The sequence below is a fragment of the Theobroma cacao genome, chromosome 9, assembly GCF_053813885.1.
Source record: "Theobroma cacao isolate CCN51 chromosome 9, ASM5381388v1, whole genome shotgun sequence".
Lineage (NCBI taxonomy): Eukaryota > Viridiplantae > Streptophyta > Magnoliopsida > Malvales > Malvaceae > Theobroma > Theobroma cacao.
In genome coordinates this window covers 5,815,671-5,840,796 of record NC_142647.1, presented here as the reverse complement: position 1 = coordinate 5,840,796, position 25,126 = coordinate 5,815,671, and the positions used below count along the sequence as shown (strand labels likewise).

Here is a 25,126-nt window from a genome sequence, read left to right as displayed (position 1 = left end):
TTGATTAAGTTGGAATACAAAACCATGCATCTAATATGAAAACGACAGCGCTATTAACAATACACAAGATACGTTTTTGCCTTTTTTTTTTTTTTTTCTTAATAGTACTATATATATATATTCAATTCTCACTCAATTTCTGAAGGGAAAACACATTCTCCGTCAGTCAAAGGTATACAAGTTATGAAGACAACAAGTACAGAAAGTTTGTTAAAAACAACCCAAGCATTCATCCAAAGATGCTGGAAAAGAGATTTTATTGCTGCTCCGTAAAACAAATGAATACTCCTATAACATGACCCAGAAATAATGCCCTTTAAGGGAAGAATAGATACCTGAGACTTAATCAATTGTTGAAACAAAGGAATGAAATAGTAAGAAAATTAAAATTGTACGAGAATAAGCTCCCTAATATATAAGCCCACCCACCAGCTTCTGAGTTTTCAGCAGCACTTGCAACCATCCTCAAAGGAATATAATGAATAAAAACTTTAGCTTGATTTGATGTCCCAAAAAGGTCACTAGAGAATGATAAAAGAACATATTTTGCTTCTCGGCTTCATTTGAAACCCTGCATCATTGTGATAAAAGCCGGATGCCTGCTTCGAGATCTTCTAAGGTTATGGTACACAGTTCATCTGCATCTATACAGTCAAAATTGAGCCTGAGATCTAGGTTCTCCCTAGCATTAACTAGCATTGGATCAACTAAACCTCCATTCATCTCCTTACGCTGCTTCTCTGTTGTTTCTCTCTCTATTAATCTTGCTATCGCATCTAAACTGCAAGAACTATGCAACTTAAATCCATATAACAAACTCTCCTCTGTTTGACTATTCATCTTAATATGGAGGATCTTTGCTAGTTCTTCGGAATTGAAGTCACTAAAATAAAAAAATTTTGTCACTCTTCTGCAGAACCCTTCATTAGAAGCAATTACACGCTTCATTGGTTCACTATACCCAGCAAATATGACGACAATTTTTCCACTGTCCATTACAGACATGATCTCTTCCAAAGCCTCCAATCCATAGTCCTTATCATCTGCTTTTTGCATAGGTATTAATCTATATGCTTCATCAACAAAAAGAATTCCCCCCTCTGCTTCTTGGATCTGCACATGATCACTTGTTAATTAGTTCATATGAGACAGCAGACTAGCCTTGATCAAGAAAAAGCACCAAAAAAAAAATCCAAAAAGCACAAGGAAACACCTTTCTCCTTGTCTTTGGCCCAGTGTGTCCAACAAATTCACCAACCAAATCTGTCCGTTGCACTTCCGTTACCTTGTCGGTAGGTAGAATTCCGACCATATGGAGTAATTTCCCAAGAATCCGAGCTACCATGGTCTTGCCTGTTGAATAATAATCATCCTGTTATTCATACTTACGAAACATCATAAGATGCATAAAAACTACATGTTTTATGGAGTATCACTAGAAGACAAGTAATTCATTTTGAGGCATGCGATCCAATAGCAATTACCTGTTCCAGGATTGCCAAGGAACGCCATATGAGGAGGTCTTCTAGCACCAACTTTCAACCCAAGGGCCCTGCGCCTTTCATCAAAGAGCATCCCCTTTGCCCATTTACGAAGTTGTACTTTGAGCTCATGCAAGCCCACGATATTCAGCAACTCCTTTTCAAGTTCATCCATCTTAGCCTTTGTTTCACCACATGCTTCAAGTGCTCTTCTCTTTTGCTGCTCTTCAAGGTGCCAGTGTAATAGTTGACGTAACTTCTCACTTCCAGGGCCATTTGAGAGATGTTTTATAGGAGTCATACCCTCCTGCAATTCAAAAGATAAACCAACTGTCACGAATTGGTAATAAGACAAATCAAGCACAATGAAATACACCAAGTATATGGATGAATATTACATTGTCCTGAGCAGTGCAATCAGCATTGTACTCAAGTAGTGTCTTGACAGTTGCATAGTCATCAGATCGAATTGAGTACCAAACAGCAAGGTGTAATGGTGTCATTCCATTCTGCATAAATGACATGGAAGAAGAAAATCTTCAATAGAAGTTAAACTTTCCCAGCCAGTTGTAATCACCCACATAAATAAAAGGGAAATAAAGATCCAAGAAAGAGCACATTAGCTTTGGCTTCAATGAAAGCACCATGAGCAAGAAGCAACTTTGCAGCTTCATTACATCCATTCTTGGCTGCCATATGCAATGGAGTCTCCCCATACTGCAAAAGTCAACAGATACAACTCAAAGGATTCTAAAAGGTCCTAAACAAGGAGCTCTACTGGATTTTCAAAGGAAAATTTTAAGCAGCTAACAGATAAACATATTTAGCTGAAAGATTAGTGAAAACAAATAAAATTTTTACATACCATATTCTTGGCCTCTAACTCCGCCTTTTCTGGTCCTTGCCGGTCAAGCAAAAATTTAATTATCTCAGCTCTATCATATCCAGCAGAAACATGTAATGGTGTCTGTGCCATCTGCATGAAAACCAAATGAAACCAATAGACCTAAGAATAAGAAGGAAGTGATTCCGAATACATATATATATCTGTGGTAGGCATTCAATTCAATCTCTCTAAATCTTAGAGGAATTGTAGCAATTAATCACATAAGAAGTATCTCACTGTTAGAAGCTAAAAATCAACAATGAATCAGTTAGCATATGCCATGAGCCCATACGACCAAGAAACAACTGAAGGGATAAAGCAAAAGAACGTAACAAAAATCGGTAACATATTATTATAACAAAACAGGGAAACAATATTGTTGCACCTCTTTTTTTGAACAAATAAAAGGATTAGTTATAAGCAAATGAAGCAGTACAATATCCAGTGGAACTGAAGATCTAAGAGAGCTTTATCCAGCAATTCAGAATCGTCTAACATGCTGCGTCGGATTCTATCATGTTCACGGTCAACATGTCATAACCGCCCTTTACAGTTATACTTTTCACAGCCAACTTTAAAATAGGTTGAATTTTGCATCAACAAATAATTTAAAAGACCGTCGCGCTTGTTTACAATGAACTGATGCTACATTGAACTGCATCTTTAACCCATTTCTCTACTCCATGTATCATTCTGTATAACTATGGGTTCATCACCCTCAACCTCCCTGGTATAATAATTACCTTGGTTACAGGACCTGGATCAAATTTCATTATTTGCTAAAATAAGATGCTATGTTTTTTTTATAATGCTGCATTTAATAACATTAATAACAACCTGCATTATGTTACTGAAATTCGTAAAACTACTAATTAAGACATATACTAACGATGCATTACAATTTTTTATACCTAATTAAAAGAAACTGACATCTCTAGCCCAACCAAGTCCCCGCTAGATCTAATTAGTCTACTATGGACCCTATTATCTGCATTTCCAAAGAAAATATATAGAGAGATAAAAGGGTGGATAAAAAAGAAATGTAAATCTTTCTTTTATCTTAGCTAATAAAAGGGTATTGTGTTAAACCATCAAGAACATAACCAAAACTATGGCTAAAAATGCAGGCGAAATAATCCAAATTCATGCGTCATTTACAAAATGCTAAAACATCAAAAGGACTTTTTTAAAAAGAAAAAAGGAAATGGAGGAATCTTACAACAGGGTTTCTCTCGTTGAGAAGAAAGGGCTTGTCCTTGAGCAGCTTCTGGAGACCAACAAGATCCCCAGACTGAGCAAACCGATGAATGGTGGTGGGCTTGGCAGATCTTGACCTTTGATCCCGACCCATCTGCATCCTTTAGAAAGATAGTTTAACCTTAAACGAGTACCTTTTCTTCTTCTTCTTCTTTTTCTCTTTACGGAAGAAAAGTGAAAGAAGAAGAAAGAAAAAAAGAAGGAAGGAAAGAAAAAATGGAGAGAAAATGAGAGGAATTTTAGTTGGCAGAGGGAGTCATCGGCCGTCAAACGTGGAAATAAATTCCCCCGCGTCTGAATCTGACACTGCCTTTTTTTAGCTCTTTCCTATATACTCTTGTTTTCCCGATTTTTCGTGGTCTGGGTTTGGGACCCTTTCTTCTACTGTGGGCTGCGACCCTCTGGTTCACCAGTTAGCCTCCCAGTTGCCACCGCCCACCAGGTGGCCACCTATTTTTGAGCTGTCAATAAACATCCCAAAATCCATCCTTTTATTCAATAATATGGCACTTTATAATTACTCTAACCCCAATTTTGGTTCTTCCCAAAAAAGAAAAAATAATTGTTGCCCCTATTTTTACTCAAGTTTTAAATGTCTTTATTTTTTTTTTCAATTTAATGACATGCTAAACTTTTTAATTAATTATTAATAAAAATAAATGATATTATGTATAAATATCATAAAATTTTAAAGATAAAGATTAATATTTCACCATTCAATTCTTTTATTAATATGTTTTTAATTTCTTTTAACAATTTGAGAGGAAATAAACATATTTATTTCTCACTATTTCTATCAAATACTTGTATTTTTTTCCTCTGGTAACAGGACTTGGCATCAAAAAACATGTATCCATCGTATATCACGTGAAAAAAGAGTGGGTAGCGTTCATCCTCGAGAATGAGCATATCAAATCTTATCCTATTCATCTGATTTATACCAAAATGTTATCATGTGTTTTTTATGCTAATAAATAAAGAATGAAAGAATTCTTGATTGGTATATATCTAAAAACAGATCCTTTACCTACGTTTTACTACTGGAATCCTTCAAAAAAAAATTAAAAAAAATGTGTTAAATATTTTGAATTTAAAAAATAGAAAATTCAACTAATAGCAAGGTTTGAACATATTAAGTACCATTTTTAAAGGTAGAGATTTAATATTTGCATTCGTTACTGTTTTTTTGGGACATTTTTAGTTTCTTTTTTTCATTTCAATTTTGATAATGGGAGGAATTAGTTTAATGGTTATCAATATGGTTGATAATTAATGTTAGCGTTATCCAATCTTGTTGAGCAAAGATTTTTTATGTATTTTTAAAATATTAACAATTCAATAAATGAGTTTAAATTGATTAAATATATTGAGTAATGTGATTTAATTTGTTAATAAGATTGATCAAACATATCATATACAGATAAGACATATTAATACATGTAAAATATAAATATTTTTGTATTGTAATCTATTAACACGATTACGATACCAACATAATTATAGAAAAACGGATTAAGCATATCAATCCCAGTAAAATATGAATATTTTCCATATTATAATCTGTTTTATTAGAATAAAAATATCATTGTATAAAATTTAAATCGGTTAATAACACGTGTAAAATTATCGATTCTAGTTGTTGACTTTTTATCGGAGGGACCGATACAGTAGATTATGACCTATGAGCTGAACAGTGGAAATAATGAGCTGTTGTCCAGCTGATCTCTAATCATTCCCATGTTGGCAAGTAAAGGAGGCCAGTTTAACAAATGCATGAAATAAGCTATCTGTTATTTGGTTGCTCTCTTTGTAAGAATGTAGTACATAATACTATTTTGTTTAAATCATTCTTTCCAATAATGCAATCTTTCTTTCATTGTCACGGGGTCCAACAGTCTATTAAGCATTTGGTTGGGAAAAGGTGTAGAATTAATGCATATTAATAGATTTTTTAAAAGTATAATGTTTAAATAAAATTTTAAATTATTTAAAAAAATTTAAATTTGTTTACATTTTTATTATATTTAATTAAATTTTTATATTTTTATTTTAAATCAAATAAATTTTTATAATTAATAATAAGTTAATTTTTATTAATCAAAATATCATTTATCATTTTATATTCATATGATATTGATATAACGTTTATGTGTACGGTGAAAAATATTAAATAATTATATTAAAATGTCAAATTAATATATCAAATCATTATCAATTATGATATGTTAACATATTACGTTAATATCACGTGATATAAAATAATATTTTAACAAAATCAATCATTAATTATTAAAATTTATTTGATTCAAAATAAAAATATAAAAACTTATTTCATTTAAAATAAAAATATAAAAACTTAATTATATTTTTTAAAATAATTTATAAATTTTCAAATAATTATTATGTTGTGACTCGTTTACCTTTAAAAAATTATTTTTTTTTATTTTAATTTAAAGTCAAATTTATCTTGTGGGTACCTCATTTATTCTTTAGGCAGCCATATATCATAGTTCTTTAAGCATCACAATTTTCAATTTTTTGGTGTGATTTCTCTCAGCAGTTTTGTTTTCTAGAGGGAAACAAAGAGAATAAATAGTCAAATTCTACATCAAATATTTCTACTCCAAATGCGAGAACAAGGTGTTGAAGGTTTTTTTGGGGATTTTGTAAATATTCGATTGGTTTTTTCAATCACTAATATATTGAATTAGTATAACTGGAGCCACTTAAGCCAGCCTAGAGACACCTCTGACGAAGTACTGCCATCGCGAAAAACATCTTCCATTGTGTTTATCCATTTAAAACCTTCTACATGATTTACATTCAACAAAAGTCAGGCTTTAAGTTCAACAAAAGGCTCGAACAGAATTGGCTTTATTAGTTTAAACGGGGAGAATTCGAAATTTGATTCTTGTCTGACAATTACTATTCCATTATTGTCAAAACTAGATGAAGCTTAATGTATGCCTGCTTTGGTCGTCATCATCTCCATTCTTCATCGGCAACTTATCCCCACAGTCAAGTCAACTAACCAAACTGAGTCCCAAAGTCCTAACTCGCTTGGCGGTAATGGTTATTATTTGGATTACTCAACCGATTGAGTACCCAAAAACCCAACCGCCCAAAGCCAAAACCCGAAAGCCAAAACTTCAAGGCGTAAAAGCGTCACCGTCCATCCCCATCCCCTGCTCGTAACACCACGGAATACGACAAGAAAACGCCAACCCAAACGCCACGTGTCGACCAAAAGTGCAGCAGATTAGGTTTCTTTAACGTGTGGTCATCACACTCCTCCACCGAAGATCCGCTTCGAATCTATCTCCCTGATATTTTTAATTTTATGACGCCTGTATTACCTTACCTATATAAAGTAAAAAACTTGACAGAAAAAAATAAATAAATTGGATAATTTGAAGAAAAGAAAATCATTATTCGAAAGGAAAGATTAATTTTAGTATTTTTTTTTCATTGCCAATAAAGTTGGAACTGAATCTTTCAGTTTTCAGTTCCAATCTCTTACAAAAATGGCGGCAGTGACAAAGCTTCACTTATGTACTTTCCAGAAAGACCAACACTTTTGTTTCGAGGAACAACAACGGAACTGGCTTAAAGGGGGTTGTTTTGTACGGTTTCCCGTTATAACTAGAAACCGTAACGGGGTGTACGTGCAAAGGTGTCGGTCGTTTCGGGGAGAAGATGGAGGGGAAGTGGAAGAGAAAGAGATGGAAAGTGAGGGAAAGTATGGGGATGTGAAGGAAAACAAAGTGAAGTTGGAGCAAGGAGATGGGTTTTGGAAATCTTTTAGATCTTCTGTTTTTGGGGTTAGTAAGTTTGGTTCTCAATCTCAAGATGAATATGAAAAAGCTGTGGCTAAAGTTGAGGAAGTTTTCTCTTCGGTGAGTTATATCTATAATTTATCCCTCTCTTGGTTCCCTTACGGAATTTGTTCTATATAATTCAGTTCAAATATTTTTATTATGCTTTATAATTGGTCAGGTAAATGAGTTTATGCTTGTTTAAATGAATTCCGATTTTAGAATTTGTATAAATGGTTAAAAAAGGTATTTCAAGTTTTTTTTTTAATTTTATTTTCTAGTAATTTATGCAAATATATGGTTTGCTGGGTTTTTGTTATTGGCTGATATGGGCTATCAGCTTCTAAATTTTTTCAAAATTATGTTATCCAAGATTGATCAGTATAAGCATCAGTTCAACTTGGATTTAACCTTTTGTTTCTTTCATGAGCCAGATTGCTATGCAAATAGGAAGATATATTGTGACCATGCTGAGCACTGGAGTGATACTCTTGACTGGTTTTCAGTTGTCAGGTTAGCCAAAGAACATCTTAGTACTTGTGGATATTTGAACTGATTTAGATGCCTTATTCTTTAAAAGAAGAATCAATCTCTGAAAGTTCAATTCTGTAGGTGGAGACAGTCAGATGAACACACTGATTTGGTATAGCTGGGTTGGAGGGATTATCATTGGAACAATGATTGGAGCTAATATGGTTCTAGATGAACACTGTCGAGCTGGTCCAAGAAATGTTGTTATAACCGGAAGGTACAATATATGGTCTGCAAAATGATATTTGATTTTAAATTTCTTCGGTAAGCTTTACTATCGGTTTCACTTAAGGCCTGAAATAATATTTAGTTAGGTGTAAGCAAAATTTTACACAGATATGCTCCTACTAAATTGGTGATGCAGGAAACTTATGTTTTTTCTGTTGTGGTTATGTCTGTTTGACTGGCCTGATGTAGCACTAGGGGACTGGGAAAAGCACTTGCTCGAGAATTTCTTCTTTCAGGAGATCGAGTGGTTGTTGCTTCTCGCAGGTGGAGTACAAAATGATAATTTTCCCTAGTTTATGATACTTTTTGTACAGTTTTATCAGTGCAGTTCTCACAACACATTATCCTTGTTGGATTTTATGAAGACAGTCCTGAGTCTGTTGACATGACCATCAAAGAACTTGAGGAGAACCTCAAGGAAGGTATGACTGCAGGTGGCTCATCTAGTAAGAATCTGAAACGTGCAAAAGTGGTTGGCATAACATGTGATGTTTGTGATGCCAATGATGTTGAAAAATTGGCCAAATTTGCCATTGATGAACTTGGTTCTGTTGACATTTGGGTGAGTGATTTAACTTGATGTTTGTAGCTTTCCCTCCGTCTCTCTTTGCATGTGCACATGCACTCACACATAAGACATGCGCCACAATGTCATGTTAGCATGTTGATGCTTTTGGGAAATGGTATTAGGTTAAACTTGGGTTCAAGTTGAATGACCTTATGATAATTGTGGAATTGTTGCTCCTGACAAATGGACATTCTTGTTCTGTCTGAAAGATTTTGCTGTATTTTCATATTCTATGTTTATAGATGCCCAGCTTATGACAATTTACTCGGAACTATTAATGATGACTATGGGCATTGTTCTATGTCCAGTTACCTCCAAGATTAGTTCCTGTCTGCTTGGGATTGGACAAAGAACATTTGAGATTCTTGTATTCCACATTTTCTTGCAAATTATCATGCTTTGTCAGATTCTGATATACATTTTTGTTTTTGAACACTCTGACAGATAAATAATGCTGGCACTAACAAAGGTTTTAGACCATTGCTACAGTTCAGTGATGAAGATATTAAACAGGTATCCTTAAGTTTGTTGGATTTGCCACTTGAGAAATTTAACCTTTTTGCATCTTCTCAAAACTTGTAAGCTTTGGTAGAAAGGTAGCCTCTGGGATATTGAGTTATTGGTTCCTGCCTTTTGTGATTTGTTTTCATTGCTACTGCCTGTGTCTAGGGTAAGGATCAAACTAGCCAATAACCAACTAGTGATTGATTCGCTCTCATTCAAATTAGTGTGTGTAAGACAAATATTTTATTCACATGTATGCACACTTTGGTATCTAGTTGCTGGAATGGCCTTTTAGTACAATGTATATGGTTTATCAAGCTAGCAGTTTTCTGGGAGGAGGCATTAAAGTTTAGATGGAAGCCTGTGGTGAGTTGAGCTTGTTTGTACTCTTGAGATGGGTTTTCAGTTTTGAGATGGAATTTTGCTTTTTCTGTGCTCATTTCAGTGGGTTGATTGGCTTTGCTCTAGGGTGTTTGTCAAAATGCCGCGAAGGAAATCTTTACTGTTCCCACACCTGTTTTTTGTTACTCTGTATTGCTGGGTGCTAATTTTGGTTGTTTATGTCATGATGGATTTTGAATCCTCTGTTATTAATAAAATTTCTTTTTACTTCTCAAAAGAAAAAAAAAAGAAGAAGATGGCAGTAGCTTGTATCTGACTAGCTGATTATGTGGTAGATTGTCTCGACAAATCTTGTTGGTTCTATTCTCTGCACTCGTGAAGCCATGGTCATCATGAAAAGCCAGCCAAATGGGGGCCACATTTTTAACATGGATGGTGCAGGTTCTGGGGGATCTAGCACTCCTTTGACTGCTGTGTAAGTCGTCATTATCTATTACTACTGGAGTTAGTTCTTCTTCTTGTGGGCAGCCATTATTATCTTGCACCTGTAATACTTTTGATAATTTTTGTTTTAACATTTCTCAAAACTTTTTCGGTTCTGATGTTTTTAATAGTTAATAATAATTCTCACTGTCTTTTATCTCCTCAAACTTCTAGATATGGGTCAACGAAGTGTGGTCTTAGACAGCTTCATGCATCACTTTTGAAGGAATGCAAGCGATCTAAAGTGGGGATCCATACAGCATCTCCAGGCATGGTCCTTACAGATTTGCTCTTGAGGTATGTTGGAATGTCCTGAATTTTTCGAGGCACTCACTTTTTGCTGTTGGCTAGTTCAACTCATTCTTTTAGGAGGTTGCAACTGTTATGTTCCTATATTGAGCATGTAATTTGACTAACTAAACTTGATAAACAGGCAGTCTCCAATCTGCGTTGGTTGACTAGTCTTTTACTGTCATTATGTTTTGCATGATACAAATATTTAACACTCGGTAAATGTGCTAACATGACAAAATATTTCTTTTGCTCTTTAACAGTGGCTCAACCATAAAGAATAAACAAATGTTTAACATTATCTGTGAGCTTCCTGAAACTGTTGCTAGAAGTCTAGTTCCACGAATGCGGGTTGTAAAGGGAACAGGGAAGGCCATCAACTACTTGACCCCACCTCGGATATTACTGGCTTTAGTCACTGCCTGGCTGCGACAAGGTCGATGGTTTGATGAACAGGTAACCTTGATTCTCCAGGGAAGACATTTTGTCACATAGTTGCAATTTTTAAGACAAAATGGTATCCTGCAGCTAATGAATCCTGTACTAAGGGAAGGTTTCTGCTCAACTGTAAAATTTTGTTCCTCAAATCCTTTTAATTAACTCAGCTGCATTGGATAAATTGAGAATTCAACTTTAAAGTTACTCTGTTACATTACATCTAAAGCCAGCCTCATAATTGTATGAAAATTTCATATTTAGAGTTAAACGGTGTCACCAAGCTCAGCCCACTTCTCCAAGTTCTGTATGCTGCATGGTCTCTTGTTCTAATCGCAGTTTCTGGCTTTAAAGCCTCCTTTTGCTTGAATTGATTGTGTTTCAGTGAAATGTGGTGTTATCATTTTGGTATCTGAACTGTTGGGAGATTAAACTGCTTCCCTCTTTCCTACTTTCCCAATTTTTATAATGCAAAAATATGTACTGCAGGGTAGGGCATTATATGCAGCAGAGGCAGACCGAATTCGCAACTGGGCTGAAAACCGTACTCAGTTCTCATTTACAGATGCGATGGATATGTACACTGAAAACACTTGGGTGTCTGTGTTCTCACTTTCGGTTGTTTGTGCCTTCATTATCCTTTCTAGCACGGGCAGCACGTATCCTGGCACCTGAGACTTAACAGTCGTAATTTAAAAGTATCGAGACTACGTTATAGGAGTGTTCTCCGTCAAGGAGCCAAGTAGGATGGTGATTGTAGAAGTGACATATGATACAATTCTAAAGGATAAACAGCCGTTGCATGTTGGTTTTTTCACCTGCAACCTCTCAGTATATGCATATATCTAACAATTGGAGAATTCATCGGTGGTCTTAGAGCATGAGCCCAAATGTTTGGACTTCCATGGATATGAGCACCGGCTGGGACAAGCTTTGTAGGTTCTGAATACACAAGCAGACAGACATTAGATTTTTATTGAAGCATTCTTTATTCCTATACCTGTAACCTGTATACATCTAATGACCGAATTGTAATGAAATTTAGATCCTTCCTTCATTCATATTTGCTAGTAGTAGATGTTAAAGCCCATCTCTAAGAGCATTATTTCGGCAACAACTTTCTACTTGTTTCCCACCCCCCCCCCCCCCCCCCCCCCCTAGGCTGCATTCAAAATTATTATGAAATGAAAGGCATCTAACTGCCTTGTCCAGGTGCAAGGGGCCTAAAGGAGTATTACTCAAGCCCTGATAGGCATTGCTTGTATATTTTGAACTTGCCCCCTTTGGGGTGGATATTTGTCAAGAGAAAAAATTAAACAGCAAAGGCCATTCCAAACAAATAGCTGAATACGATAACGGCACAAACCCATCAGGATGGGGATCTTATGATCCCTTCGAAGCCAAAATACCGGAGTTTCTTATCAAAATTTCTCCAGGATGCCTGGACATGCTGATCCAGCTTGTCACTTCCATCCGTGAACTGTGAATTTCCAATACAATAACCCGAAAGTTCAATGGGAAACAAATATTTTGGTCACGTACCGACATTTTAAGAAACCATTTGGAAGACAATGGTAGCGGAAGGTAAATGATATGCTGTCTTGTCTGTCATGCAGGACAATATGTTTTTATGGACTCATCCCAGTTAAAAAGAAAAAAGAAAAAACAGAATCGGCGTTGAACATATGATTATTCACTTCTTTAAATTGTTATTATAAGAATTAGCATAACTCCATTTCATTGGCTAAATGGCTTTGACGCCAACTTGGCATGCGTTGGTGCAATGAACAATTAGTTATAACCGCCAACATACCGTAGTTTACTCATGCTAACCTTCGTTATGGTTTGTGGGGCTGCTCCCCTCCCTCTCTCTCTCTCTCTCTCTCTTGAACCCTTGAAAGTCTAATACGGAAAAGAAATTAAGTGTTTTAATCTGAAGAACCTTTAAGAAATCAACCAATTACAAATGGCTGAATAGCTATTTATTCCCACCAAATCAAAGGGTTTTGATGCCTTTTGAACTCAAATTCTTATGCCGAAAAGTAATTGATGATAAAAATAATCTTTGCAACTTGTAACAAATAGGCTTGCAGAAAGAATGAAAGGTTGGAAAAGATAAGTTAAACTACTCAATTTTGGAACTTGGAATAAACTGATTTAACCTTAATTTTTTTCCTTTTTCCAAAGGTTTATTCTTAAAGGAACCAATTTAATGCTTAATTCTCTTCACAGGAAAAGAATGTAGAACCTTGACAGGATTCTCTGTTCTTTTCTTTCTTGTTTATTTGTTTTTTGGGGACTGGGTAGCTGGATTGAACTGAATAAATGGCTTTAGTCAAAGCAGCGAATGTCATGCCACTAATCATGAGAAGAATATAAAAATAGCATGGCCATGTGATTGATCATGGCCCCTCACGACCTCTCAACTTTTACCCCTCCCTCACAAAAAGTAAACAAATGCCTTCCCAATTTCCCTTTACAAATTAAATTCCATGTCAATTGTGGAGCATGAAGAATATTCATAGACAGCAGAAAATTGACTTTTTAAAATTACAAAGCAAACATTTATGTTTTCAAAACAATGAAAAGAAAAAAACCTCCGAGACTAGGAGAATATGACCTTGAAAAAGTGTCAGCATCAAGGCTCAATGTACATGCCCACCATGAGTGGCTGTAATGGAGGAGGAAGCCAGAAGGATAAAAGGTAAGTGACTTTTGTACCTTCATCATGTAAGGCTAAAAATTTCTAGACATCCCTAATGCTAAACTGAAGCCTTTTTCAGGACTCAATCTCTCTGCCGAATAACTTACAGGAAATGACATTGGATAACTATTGCTACACTGGAAAGAAGTATAAGAAGCCAATAATTAATGGAATTTGTTTCAGTTTTTTGCACGAAAATATCTTGGTTTTGTTCGTTTATCTTTAAATGTTATCTAATTTCCTTGGATATTTGGGCTGGCACTTAGCAGGCATTGTAGATTTAGATATTGTCAGGTCAAAACTATCTCGAGTCTATCCTATCGAGCCTGCAGTCTCAAATGCAGGTTTGAACACATCTCTCCAGTCTCCACCGCCTCACCTACCAAATATTTAGAATCAATTGCCGGCGGCTTACTTCTTCCATGATCCTCCGCATGTAAAAACCCAAATCAAATTTTTAATCCACAAGAAACTAATCTTATTGTTATTAAAATATAGCAGGATAGTGGAAGTTCAGGTTTATACTGGAGTTAGACTGCATGCATAGTTTTCGTGAGAAATGTTAATGCTGGAAGCCTGTAACTGACAATAAAATCCAAAACGACAATTGGAAAGAGGAAATTATTTGTCTGTAGAATTCTTCCATTATAATATTCCTAGTAATATCATTTTTTTAATATTAGGGATCGTAATTAGTTGTTGGTTTCCAGCTGGTTTGTCTTTTACTTAGAGTAACAGCTATCCCCTTAAATACGTTTCAAATCTGAAAAAAAAATATGTAGTGTACAAAATTTATGTAGTAGGCTTCACCTAATCCTTGACTTACCTACATTTACTCATTTACAAATGTATTTTTCTAATCTCAATGCTGTTATCAGATAACCATTTTGTTTCCTGACAAAGTCATTCACCTCGTTTACACTGCTGTTTTCATTACGGTGCTTTTGAAAGCAATGTAACAAGAAATTTTCGATCATAAAATCATCATCATTTTAAGAATTGAACATTTTCAATCTTTCTCTCATGAGCCCATTTTGTAAAGCTACTCAAACCCATTGTAGCTAATCAAAGTACACTAATTTGTAACTCTCAGCATTCTGTCAGCTGCATGCGTTGAATGCCAATTGGCTACTCTAGAATTGACCGCAAAAACGTTGCTGAGCACCTGCTAAGAGAGGCTGAATTCTAATATCTTAAAAGGAAAAATACGACAGAAATGAAAGATGCTTAAGACCGTAATTTTAGCACTAAGAGCCATTGACGAAGAAATGATTTCGGCTACTAGTTTGTCCTTGTCCTCATTGGAAAGTTTCAACGCGGCCAAAATAGTTGAGGATTGAAAATGAACTTTGTTTCATCTTTTTATCAGTTTGCCACTTTGAGGGGGCAGTGTAAGTGGAAAACCACATTGAGCTAATCTTCTCTTTGCGTTATCATGACTCCAGAAAAAGACTCTGGGATTGGAAAATTTAGGGCTGTTGTGATCATTGCTCAACAAGAAAAAAGAAACTGTTGAATTGAAGGACACAGGGTTTTCACTTGCCAGACTTTTGAAGCCAATTTCTTGCCTTCTTGGCTGGTTTTAATGATTGGATATAGACATCTAATCCCAAACAATCTGCCGTGATTGATTCCATTAGATTTTCGTATTAAGCCATTATATGGTTATTTATGGAAACATCTGATTGTTTTAGCTCTTCTTGATATATTGGTATTGGATTCTATTTCTGTCATTGCATTTTATATTTGGAAAAGACCTGGGATATTGAATAGGTTGCTGCCCTACCATATTATCACTCACCAGCTTTTCTCCTTATTCCCCTTTGTGGTTAATCAGCTCATAATATTCACTCATTTGATGATTAAAGGGGAAAAAAAATGAAAAATGGTGATTCTTGGTTCTCTTTTTGGATGAAATGAACCCCATTGACATGTTCTTATTTTAGTTCTCTACTGCAAGTAACTCAAGTTGTTTCAATCATAATTGTTAAGATAATTATGCAAATTATCTAATTAGAGTGCAATATCTAGTAATTAGATAATTTATATAATTATCTTAAAAATAATCATGCCAGGTTGTTTGAGAGGAGAAAAAGACTAAAGAAATGATAAAATGTGGTTTTTAAAATGATATAAACTTATTTGACTTCATCCAAATTAGAGCTAATCGGGTCAATTTAGTGCTAAAAAACCCTTGAGTTTGGGTTCATGACTTGTTTTTCTTTGAACTTGAATTTTTATGGAGTTGGATTTTGTAATCAGCCGTACTTGCCCTACCAACCTGAGCTACAACTTGAAGTAATAGACAGAAAGGTGATTCAGCAAAATAAAGAACTCTTCTTCTAGATTACACCGTGAATTAGTGGTGTTACTACTTAATTACTTGAAACAAAATGTTACAAAACGAGTAGGGGAGAATAAAACCGCGGACCAATCGTGTGAAAGGGTCCCACTAAACAGCTCTTTATCCTAAACTGAACGGCATAGCAAAAACAGAAAGCATTTGAACATTTGGCACCAACAACAGCTATTGCAGAGTGCAGACAATTAACCTCCTAGTCCTTTTTCTTTTATCTCTTTATTATTATTATTATTTTCTTTATTTTGTTAAAGCTTCAATCCAACCCCACCGGGACCAATCAGGGCAGGGGGGCCACTAGCATGTGCAAAAAAACTACTTTCAAACTTGAAACGCTACAATACCAAATCAAACCCTCCCTTCTTCCGAAACCCAATTGAACTCTTTTCCCTCATTTTTTTCCTCCCCTTCTCTCTCCGTCTCTCATAAAAACTTCCTCAAACGTTTCGTTTTTCTTTAACCAAAACCAGAAAGGTTTTTAGTTTGGTTTTTTTAGACCGGTTTTCTTTTTTTTTTTTTTTTTTATTATACAACAATGTCATCCCCATCCCCGGGGGCCACACCAGCCCCATCGTCACCACCATCCACCAACACTACCGCGCCACCACCACCAACTACGGCCGCATCTCCGCCGCCGACCACGACTCCCTCTCCGCCACCAGCCACGCCCTCTCCACCACCCGCTACTGCCTCTCCACCTCCAGCCACCCCATCAGCTCCTCCCCCTTCGACCACACCGTCTCCTCCTCCTCCCTCCACTTCATCACCACCACCTTCATCCTCTACCTCTCCACCGCCCCCAGCCACCACATCTCCCTCCCCTCCGCCTCCTTCCTCATCCACTCCATCGCCCCCACCCCCGAGAAGTTTGGAGACTCCATCGCCACCACCGCCTTCGGGGAGCTCAGGGACTCCGTCTCCTCCTCCACCGTCGTCTTCGCCTGATTCGAACAATGGGGTGTCGACAGGGCTGGTAGTGGGGATAGCAATAGGGGGAGTGGCGATATTGTTGGTTTTGAGTTTGTTGTTTATATGTTGTAAGAAGAAGAGGAGAAGAAGAGATGAGGAAAGTTACTATGTGCCTCCTCCACCTCCTGGGCCTAAAGGTCAGATCTTTTTCGCATTTTTGGAATTAGAGTGTTCATTGGATTTATGCGTATTTTATTGATTTTGTTATTTTTTTAAGCAGGAAAATCGGGTTATGTTTGTTTTAATCGTTTGTTTGGATTTGCATTAAAAAGATGGAATTTGTAATTTTTTTTTATTATTCTTTCCTCCAATTCTCTTTGTGGTAATTTAAAAGTTGAATGATTTTTCTTTGAAAAAAAAACATATTTTTATGATTTTGAAGATTGATCCGTGCTTGGAGCAAGCAAATATTAGAGTTTTTTTTTATTCATATATTTGGTTTTTTTTCATATGCATTGCTGTTAGTGCATTTGCATGGGCGTTTTCGATTATGGTTGGATCATACGGAGTATGGAGAGCTTTGTATATGGCTTTCGCTTGAGCTTTCACATGATCAAGCCTTTGACTAATTAAACCTTTGCTTTGTTCACACTACGTCCTTGCGCTCATGGTGTTTCTTACTTGAATTTCTCTTTGTCTGATTTTGGAGATTTATTTTATTTTCATTTTGACTGTTTGGGAACCATAGAGGCCGATGCATATGCTAATTATAAAACGATTTTATTAACTTCTTGGTTACCTGTAGCCCTACTCTATTGACTCTGACCTAGGTAATCATAATTCACAGAGCTTGTTGGTTTTTTACAGATGATCCCTATGGTGGCCAGCAGTACCGGAGGCAACAAAATGCTCCCCCGCATGCAGATCAATATGGTGCAGTGCCTTCAAAGCCCATGCCTCCACCAGTTACAGCATGGCGACCTCCATCACCAGCCCGCTCCCCTACGCCTCCAATGCCACCTCCTCCACCACCCCCACCTTTCATGAGCAGCAGTGGAGGTTCTGGCTCTAATTATTCAGGTTCTGAAAACCCACTTCCACCACCCTCACCTGGTATTGCGTTAGGTTTCTCAAAAAGCACGTTTACCTATGAGGAATTAGCAAGAGCAACGGATGGCTTCTCAGAAGCAAACCTTCTTGGACAAGGTGGCTTTGGGTTTGTGCACAGAGGAGTCCTCCCAAATGGGAAGGAAGTAGCTGTCAAGCAACTGAAGGCTGGAAGTGGGCAGGGGGAGAGAGAATTTCAGGCAGAAGTTGAGATTATCAGCCGCGTTCATCACAAACATCTTGTCTCATTGGTTGGATACTGTATCTCCGGGACAACAAGAATGCTTGTTTATGAGTTTGTTCCAAACAACACTTTGGAGTTTCACTTGCATGGTAAGATTGTACTTGGAGTTGCAGGTCATAGTACTTTTTTTGAAGCATTGTGAATGCTAATTGATGTTTGATTCATCTGGTAAAGTATCTGATAGAGAATGCTATTTGCAGGAAAGGGGAGACCTACCATGGATTGGCCAACGAGGATGAAACTTGCTTTAGGATCTGCAAAAGGACTGGCATATCTACATGAGGATTGTATGCTTTCTGACTCTCTCCAGTGCATACTTCTCTAGTTGTAGGATTTTAATATCTTTGTGGTAACCATTATCGATGTTTTCAGGTCATCCTAAGATCATTCATCGTGATATTAAGACGGCCAATATTCTTTTGGATTTCAAGTTTGAGGCAAAGGTATTGATTTCATTTTAATTTCTTGACTTCTCTAAACTTTGAACCATGAATGAAATCCAATCAAATACAACCAAAATGCTGGTCCTTAGCTGTCTGTGTGAAATCCTGTTTATTTGGTTGCCATAGATTTGCTTGTGTCAACCTGTTCACTTCTATATACAAGTTTGGGTGCAGTTGTTTTGAATGTAACTGTCTTGCTCTATTTGGTCGTCTAAACATACACATACGTATATGTATTTCTCTCACTATTGTCATTGACATGGTAGATAAAAATTTTGTTTTCAGGTTGCTGATTTCGGACTAGCAAAGTTTTCTTCTGATGTTAACACTCATGTGTCAACCAGGGTGATGGGTACTTTTGGGTAAGAATGCCTCCTCCATTCTTGTTTCTTGGTATTCTGGCATCGTCTGTCTTCTGTTTATATTTTGTTTGAGATGAATTGCAATCTAACGTAAGGGGTTCTTGTTATGCCTAAAAATTATGTTTAGCTCCATATGAGCTGCTCAAAGCCAATGAACTTAATCCTCAACATGCATAGAACTCAGCTCCAGTATTTTTAATGGGTTTGCTTGTAATTTGGAAACTTAGCTGCAGCAATGCACAGCTGATTGGGCTGCTTAAGTTAATGCATGCTGTCAGATTCTGCTTCATTATCATTTTTAAGTGCGAAGCTCTAATGATTATTGGAAACTTTCTCTATTGGCTCTATTGACAATGGGCTGGACTTTTGTTACTTTTTATTTTCTATTCAGGTTTAGACTTAGTTGGTTTAGTTTTGTTTGTTCTTTGTTTTTGTTCACTTAATTCTCACTATCTCCAGGTATTTGGCTCCCGAGTATGCTTCAAGTGGAAAACTCACAGACAAGTCAGACGTTTTCTCTTTCGGGGTTATGCTTTTGGAGTTGATTACTGGACACAGACCAGTTGGATCTTCTTTCATTGAGGACAGTTTGGTGGACTGGGTTAGTTATTAGTTTGATCAATGATAGTCACTGTGTACAAGCGCACACACATGTGCATCTTTTCTTTTTGGGATTTGAATTCCTTACAATCTTTAATTGAGTAAATCTGATTTGGCATTGCAGGCTAGACCTTTGCTTACAAGAGCTTTGGATGATGGAAATTTTGACAGTCTGGTTGATCCAAAGTTACAAAAGGAATATAACCACAATGAGATGGTTCGCATGGTTGCTTGTGCTGCTGCTTGTGTGCGACATTCAGCACGACGTCGACCACGAATGAGCCAGGTAATTGGTGTAGTGAAATTACTTTCAAATGCTATATTGATTTAATGCTAAGTCTGCCATGTCTGGTTGATGTATATGGATCTGAAGATAGATTGATAAGATGATCGGATAAAATTTAATTGTGAGACTTGCATACCAGTTAATCATTCATGAGTGGATTACCGTACTTTTCTTTAGACCTCATAGTTAGTTTTATGTTCCACTCATTATTAGACTCTGAACCTAAACTTGTAACCAAGCAGATAGTCCGTGCTTTAGAAGGAGATGCATCATTGTCTGATCTCAACGAAGGAATGAGACCTGGACAGAGCAATGTTTACAGCTCTTATGGAAGCTCAGACTATGATACAAGCCAGTACAATGAAGACATGAAAAAATTCAGGAGGATGGCATTGGGCACACAGGAATATGGTGCTAGTAGTGAGTACAGTGAGCCTACCAGCGAATATGGCTTGTACCCTTCTGGCTCAAGCAATGAAGGGCAAACTACCCGGGAAATGGAGATGGGAAGGAGGAAGAAAAACAGCCAAGGTTTTAGCTGAACTTTGACGTCTTGACAAAACTACACCTCATTTCTTTGTAAAGACCCCGTCCCCACTTCTTTTTCGTACTATGATTTGGAAGTCACATTGATTGCAAAGATTGGCATGTTTTTCATGAGATAACACACAAATTTTTATCACCCTAATTTGGAAATTACGGGTTTTCATTGATTTGTATTTATTAGTGATTCACACAGTAAATAATGGATACACTTTGGTTGATTCTTTTATTTGTTTTTTAAATGTTAATATCAATTTGGTTTGCTGAAACCGGACTTTCTCCCTTCGTTTGGTGTTGTGAATTGTTTCCTAGTCAATTTGCTTGGATTGAAATTTTAGTAGATAGGTTGGATTCATATGTTATGTGGGTGACAATTTGACCTAGGTGGTTGTTTGCATATAAATCAAGTCTCCACCTAAGAGTGAATCAGGTGAGAAGCTGCACGTCGTGGGTCAAAATGTACACCAACTCAGAGCACCCTGCATTGATCATAAATCCATGTATTGAAGGTAGCTCTTTGGAAACTTATTATTAGCCCAGACAGAAATCCAATATTTGGTTGTACCCGTTTCTTTTGTGATGTAAGAACAAAATGTAGGGCACTAACGTCACACTCACTCTACTAGAAACATGGGCTTAGATTCAGTTCAGGCTGTCATGTTCTTGTCCCACTTGTATAAACTTTGAATGTGAAGTAAAGATAGATACAGATGAAGATCATGGCTTTGGACGTCGGGGGGCATTCTCCAACTTTGAAATTTGAAACCTAGCTGGGGCCCGGGGCTGGGCTGGGGTGGGTTTTATTTGATCACAAGCAAAAATTCCTTTCCCTTCTCTAAAACGAGGTTATAGTCAAACCCGCATTAGAAAATCATGGAAAATGACAAAAATGGCCTGGTTATCGTGGGCTGTTGTCCTCCCCGTCTTCAGACCGTTGGAGTGCCACCAACTAACTTTACCAAGTCAAGATGGCCGAGACACCTCAAAATGACTCAACTATCCTGGTTTTCTCACTCGTGTGCCGTTCTGTCATGTTGTCCACGTTAGTTGTTCGTTTACATTTTGCGGTGCCTCCCTAAGATTGCGGCCCAAATTCTTATTCTTTTAGCATATTCCAAACTAATTTTCACAACACCAATGGATACCTATCACAAATATAAAATAAAATAAAATAAAATAAAATTAACTATGAAAGAAAATAATGAGGAAATCAAAAGGTTATTGCAAGTATTCTTTAAAAAAACTCGGGTCCAATTCCCTTTCTCTAAAAAAAAAAAAGAAAATCAACAAATTAAAAATGAAAAAAAATGGTATAAAATAGCTAAGGAACAATTTTCCTCCTTAATATACAAGTTCTATGCAATTGTAAGTCATTTAATATATATTGATATACATAATATATATATATATATATATAAAAGGATGTTCAAAAAAATTATTATTAACAAAAATGATCATATTTATTTGTTACATTTTAAAATTGTTGTTTTAAATATTTTTATTATTAAATATATTAGACTTTTAATTATATTGAATAATTTTCATTATATTCAATTCATAAATAAAAATTATAATTAAATTAAATAACTTTCAATATAAAATATTTTTCTTAATTTTAATAAAATTAAATAATTGATAGATTAATATTATAAACATTCAGCTACATATAATTAAAATATTAATTGTTTACTATAGATAATTATATTTTATATTTTAATTATAATTATTATTTACAAATATTTACAACCTACGCGATAATAAAATATAGTTTGAATTTTCTGAGCCCAAGCCCATTACCTAACCAAGCCCAATTTTATTTGGTTCAGTTGTAATTTAAGGGAAACAGGGGGTACTTTCGGAATAAAAAAGAACTTGAAAGGCAAACGAGGTGGGATTGGTTAAGACAGGTAGTTATTTGTTCCCCCCAACGGTTCTGTTCTGTACTCTACTTTTTCTGTCGCTTATTTCGAATTAATTATTTAATTTTCATTTCTGAAACCCAACGGAAGGGGAAAAAATAAAAAAACAAAATTGATCTCATTTTCCAGGAAAAGATCCTAAAAAAAACCCTAATTTTCACAAAAACTCCAGAAGCTTTGAATCAAAAATGGCTTCTCGAAGACGCATGCTACTCAAGGTCATAATCGTTGGTGACAGCGGGTAACTTTTTCTTTTCTTTTAAATGTTTTTAACTGGTTTTATCATTGTTAAAATGTTACTAATTTCTCTCGCTTTTTTTGGGGGGGACAGGGTTGGGAAGACATCTTTGATGAATCAGTATCCTAATTCAATCTTTATATTTTGATAAATAAATAGTAATTGCAATGTTTAATTAGCCTTAGACTCAGAATTTCAGATATGTTAACCGCAAGTTCAGTAATCAGTACAAAGCCACCATTGGAGCTGATTTTTTGACGAAAGAGGTCCAATTTGAAGATAGGATTTTCACGTTGCAGGTTGGAAATTAATTTCTCATTGATCATATAGTGTTTATTTTAATTGATTATAATTGTCTTAAATTATTTGCACGTTTTTCCATTAATTTTAACTGTTAGTAATGAGTTCACATCCCGTGATGCATGACTTTAATAGAATTTTAGTTTTAGATATGATTATGCTAAACATTTGGAATAGCTGGAATGTTTTTTTTTTTTTTGAAAAGCATGATCATTTTATTTCCATAGAGGAGTTAATTCCCCCTTTAGATTTACATCAGGGATTCATCAGTCGCGGTCAGTATGATATTGGTTAATATGCTCCCATTGAAAGCATAGGTCCCCAATATCCTTTGATTTACCACCTATTCATCAATTTTGACCTAAAGCCTGACAACAGCTGGAATGTTTCTGTCAGCATAATGTCATTTGTCTTAAACCACTTAGTTCCAGTCTAGTTTTGCCTGATTTAAACGCTTGAGACTATGACTGAAATGCCGTTTTTGGACTGCTTTGTTAGATATGGGATACAGCAGGGCAGGAAAGATTTCAAAGTCTAGGTGTGGCATTTTATCGTGGTGCAGACTGTTGTGTGCTAGTTTATGATGTGAATGTCATGAAATCATTTGATCACCTCAACAACTGGTGGGAGGAGTTCCTGATCCAGGTAATGATTTTGACCCTTTAGCATTCCTTGATCCCTGGTCCCTTTGTATCACTGACTCAGTCTTTTCCTAATGGGATCTTATCCAGGCTAGCCCTTCAGATCCTGAGAATTTTCCATTTGTCGTATTGGGGAACAAGGTGGATGTTGATGGCGGTAATAGTCGAGTGGTATGATAAATATTCCTCCTCTCAACATGTTTGATCTCTTTTAGCTAATACAAGATGTTATCCCTTGCCATGATGAGCAATTACCTATCTGCGATTGTACAATAGATAGTATATAGTATTACTCTTTTTTTGTCTTAATTTTTATATCTATTAACCTGAAAATCGGGAAGTGCAAATATTTTATCGGGTTGTTCTAGTGTAATTCTTGCATGGCATTGCTGTGTTAGTAAATTCTCTCCAGCTATTTCTTCACATCATAATGATCATATACCCAAGACAGTGGTATTATTAGACATTTTTATGTAAATGCTCTAGTTTTCTTTTTCCCACTACTAATCACGAATGCATAACATTGGCTCCTTATTACCCTTTTTTAAGGTGTCTGAGAAGAAAGCAAAGGCATGGTGTGCCTCCAAAGGTAACATTCCTTATTTTGAAACATCTGCAAAAGAAGGTTTCAATGTGGAAGCTGCCTTCCAGTGTATAGCCAAAAATGCTCTAAAAAATGAACCTGAAGAAGAAATGTGAGTATATTTTTAACAATCTCTTTCTTGGTTTGAGAGTTATTCACCTACCATGTATTGAGTTTTGTCAACAATTACTATCTGCAGTGTTATATCAAAGTTGGATTATGTTGTTGAGGGTGACATTTTATCATCATTATACTCTTCTCCTTTAAATCTCCTATATTATGTATTTCGGCCTGAATGCTGCCCCTAATTATACTGTATCGATAAGTTCAAGACTTTTTGTATCTTTGGCAAAAAAAGAAAAAACAAGACTTATTTTATCTGGTCTGAACCATTTATTGAATGGCTGTTATTTTGGCTCAAAGCCACTCTATGCTTCTTTTGCTTCTTTTGAAATTTACTTTTTCAAGGATGGCTGGGGTGTTGTCATGAGTTGTTAGAGATCACTTTCCTTTTTCGGTAGGAGGGTGGGGGTTTGGGAAAAAGTTCAGGTTATCATGTCAATTGGCCCTTTTGTTTCTGAGAAATTGTATTTGAAATACGTTTACCTTTTTAATTCATTTAAGCTGTGTTGGTTTCTGTTCTTACAATGACAAGTTCCTGGGTCTGGTTGCCCTCATACTAACATAACTAGCTAATTCATTTAACATTTTGTTGATGAAGTTATCTCCCGGACACCATCGATGTGGGTGGAGGACAGCAGCAAAGATCATCAGGTTGCGAATGCTAAGAAAACAGCAACTTCTCAAATGTTACTTTACGTGCCAAGATTACTCAACATCTTTGTATATTAACTTTGCTCAGAGGGAATTATTTGACGATTAATTTATCATTTAGGGTAGGATGTTTTTCTTTTTATTTCTATTTGTTGTTTCAGCATTTATTGTATGCCACTCTTTAAGAATCCAATTGTTTATATTTTGACGTTACTTAGTTTGATCATTCTTTTCATTGCTGATAATAATGATCTGGTTGATAACTAAGAAAACTGGTATGGCAGGACATAACA

General features: G+C 35.9%; 4 protein-coding genes across 5 annotated transcripts; 3 read left to right on the top strand and 1 right to left on the bottom strand.

Moving 5' to 3' along the window:
• Window positions 1-240: 240 nt before the first annotated feature.
• LOC18588597 (AAA-type ATPase family protein / ankyrin repeat family protein) lies at window positions 241-4,118 on the bottom strand. Its single transcript, XM_007013109.3, has 7 exons — window positions 3,587-4,118; window positions 2,347-2,457; window positions 2,100-2,198; window positions 1,880-1,990; window positions 1,485-1,788; window positions 1,214-1,353; window positions 241-1,113 (listed from the first exon to the last, which is right to left on the bottom strand). The coding sequence occupies exons 1-7, from the start codon at window positions 3,722-3,724 to the stop codon at window positions 577-579; spliced, it is 1,440 nt and encodes a 479-aa protein (XP_007013171.3). The 5' UTR covers window positions 3,725-4,118; the 3' UTR covers window positions 241-576.
• A 2,894-nt stretch (window positions 4,119-7,012) lies between these two features.
• Window positions 7,013-11,882, top strand: NYC1 (NAD(P)-binding Rossmann-fold superfamily protein). The gene is made up of 10 exons (XM_007013104.3): window positions 7,013-7,520; window positions 7,874-7,952; window positions 8,052-8,187; window positions 8,388-8,462; window positions 8,568-8,760; window positions 9,211-9,279; window positions 9,948-10,087; window positions 10,270-10,392; window positions 10,650-10,842; window positions 11,311-11,882. The coding sequence occupies exons 1-10, from the start codon at window positions 7,149-7,151 to the stop codon at window positions 11,494-11,496; spliced, it is 1,566 nt and encodes a 521-aa protein (XP_007013166.3). The 5' UTR covers window positions 7,013-7,148; the 3' UTR covers window positions 11,497-11,882.
• Window positions 11,883-16,169: 4,287 nt separating this feature from the next.
• On the top strand, window positions 16,170-20,647 carry PERK1 (proline extensin-like receptor kinase 1). Its single transcript, XM_018127291.2, has 8 exons — window positions 16,170-16,990; window positions 17,661-18,233; window positions 18,345-18,431; window positions 18,517-18,587; window positions 18,873-18,949; window positions 19,409-19,550; window positions 19,674-19,835; window positions 20,078-20,647. The coding sequence occupies exons 1-8, from the start codon at window positions 16,420-16,422 to the stop codon at window positions 20,375-20,377; spliced, it is 1,983 nt and encodes a 660-aa protein (XP_017982780.2). The 5' UTR covers window positions 16,170-16,419; the 3' UTR covers window positions 20,378-20,647.
• A 1,638-nt stretch (window positions 20,648-22,285) lies between these two features.
• On the top strand, window positions 22,286-25,046 carry LOC18588593 (ras-related protein Rab7-like). Of its 2 annotated transcripts, XM_018127292.2 has the most exons (7): window positions 22,286-22,538; window positions 22,629-22,655; window positions 22,735-22,834; window positions 23,334-23,480; window positions 23,567-23,647; window positions 24,026-24,171; window positions 24,781-25,046. In XM_018127292.2, exons 1-7 carry the CDS (start codon window positions 22,486-22,488, stop codon window positions 24,845-24,847), a joined length of 621 nt encoding a protein of 206 aa, XP_017982781.2. In that variant the 5' UTR covers window positions 22,286-22,485; the 3' UTR covers window positions 24,848-25,046. The 2 variants fall into 2 exon arrangements, with proteins under 2 accessions (XP_017982781.2, XP_088665526.1); XM_088809400.1 differs by lacking the exon at window positions 22,629-22,655.
• The last annotated feature ends 80 nt before the right edge of the window (window positions 25,047-25,126 follow it).

Bases quoted from the DNA above. Each gene is read 5' to 3' on its own strand.
- LOC18588593 (XM_018127292.2), top strand. From the start codon at position 22,486: ATGGCTTCTCGAAGACGCATGCTACTCAAGGTCATAATCGTTGGTGAC. The intron at 22,539-22,628 runs GTAACTTTTTCT...TGGGGGGGACAG, and splicing joins ATAATCGTTGGTGACAGCGG to GGTTGGGAAGACATCTTTGA. The intron at 23,481-23,566 runs GTAATGATTTTG...GATCTTATCCAG, and splicing joins GGGAGGAGTTCCTGATCCAG to GCTAGCCCTTCAGATCCTGA.
- PERK1 (XM_018127291.2), top strand. From the start codon at position 16,420: ATGTCATCCCCATCCCCGGGGGCCACACCAGCCCCATCGTCACCACCA. The intron at 18,950-19,408 runs GTAAGAATGCCT...CACTATCTCCAG, and splicing joins AGGGTGATGGGTACTTTTGG to GTATTTGGCTCCCGAGTATG. The intron at 19,836-20,077 runs GTAATTGGTGTA...GTAACCAAGCAG, and splicing joins GTCGACCACGAATGAGCCAG to ATAGTCCGTGCTTTAGAAGG.
- LOC18588597 (XM_007013109.3), bottom strand. From the start codon at position 3,724: ATGCAGATGGGTCGGGATCAAAGGTCAAGATCTGCCAAGCCCACCACC. The intron at 2,458-3,586 runs GTAAGATTCCTC...GTTTTCATGCAG, and splicing joins TCAACGAGAGAAACCCTGTT to ATGGCACAGACACCATTACA. The intron at 1,354-1,484 runs GTAATTGCTATT...ATTATTCAACAG, and splicing joins CCTTGGCAATCCTGGAACAG to GCAAGACCATGGTAGCTCGG.
- NYC1 (XM_007013104.3), top strand. From the start codon at position 7,149: ATGGCGGCAGTGACAAAGCTTCACTTATGTACTTTCCAGAAAGACCAA. The intron at 8,761-9,210 runs GTGAGTGATTTA...ACACTCTGACAG, and splicing joins TTGGTTCTGTTGACATTTGG to ATAAATAATGCTGGCACTAA. The intron at 10,843-11,310 runs GTAACCTTGATT...TATGTACTGCAG, and splicing joins GTCGATGGTTTGATGAACAG to GGTAGGGCATTATATGCAGC.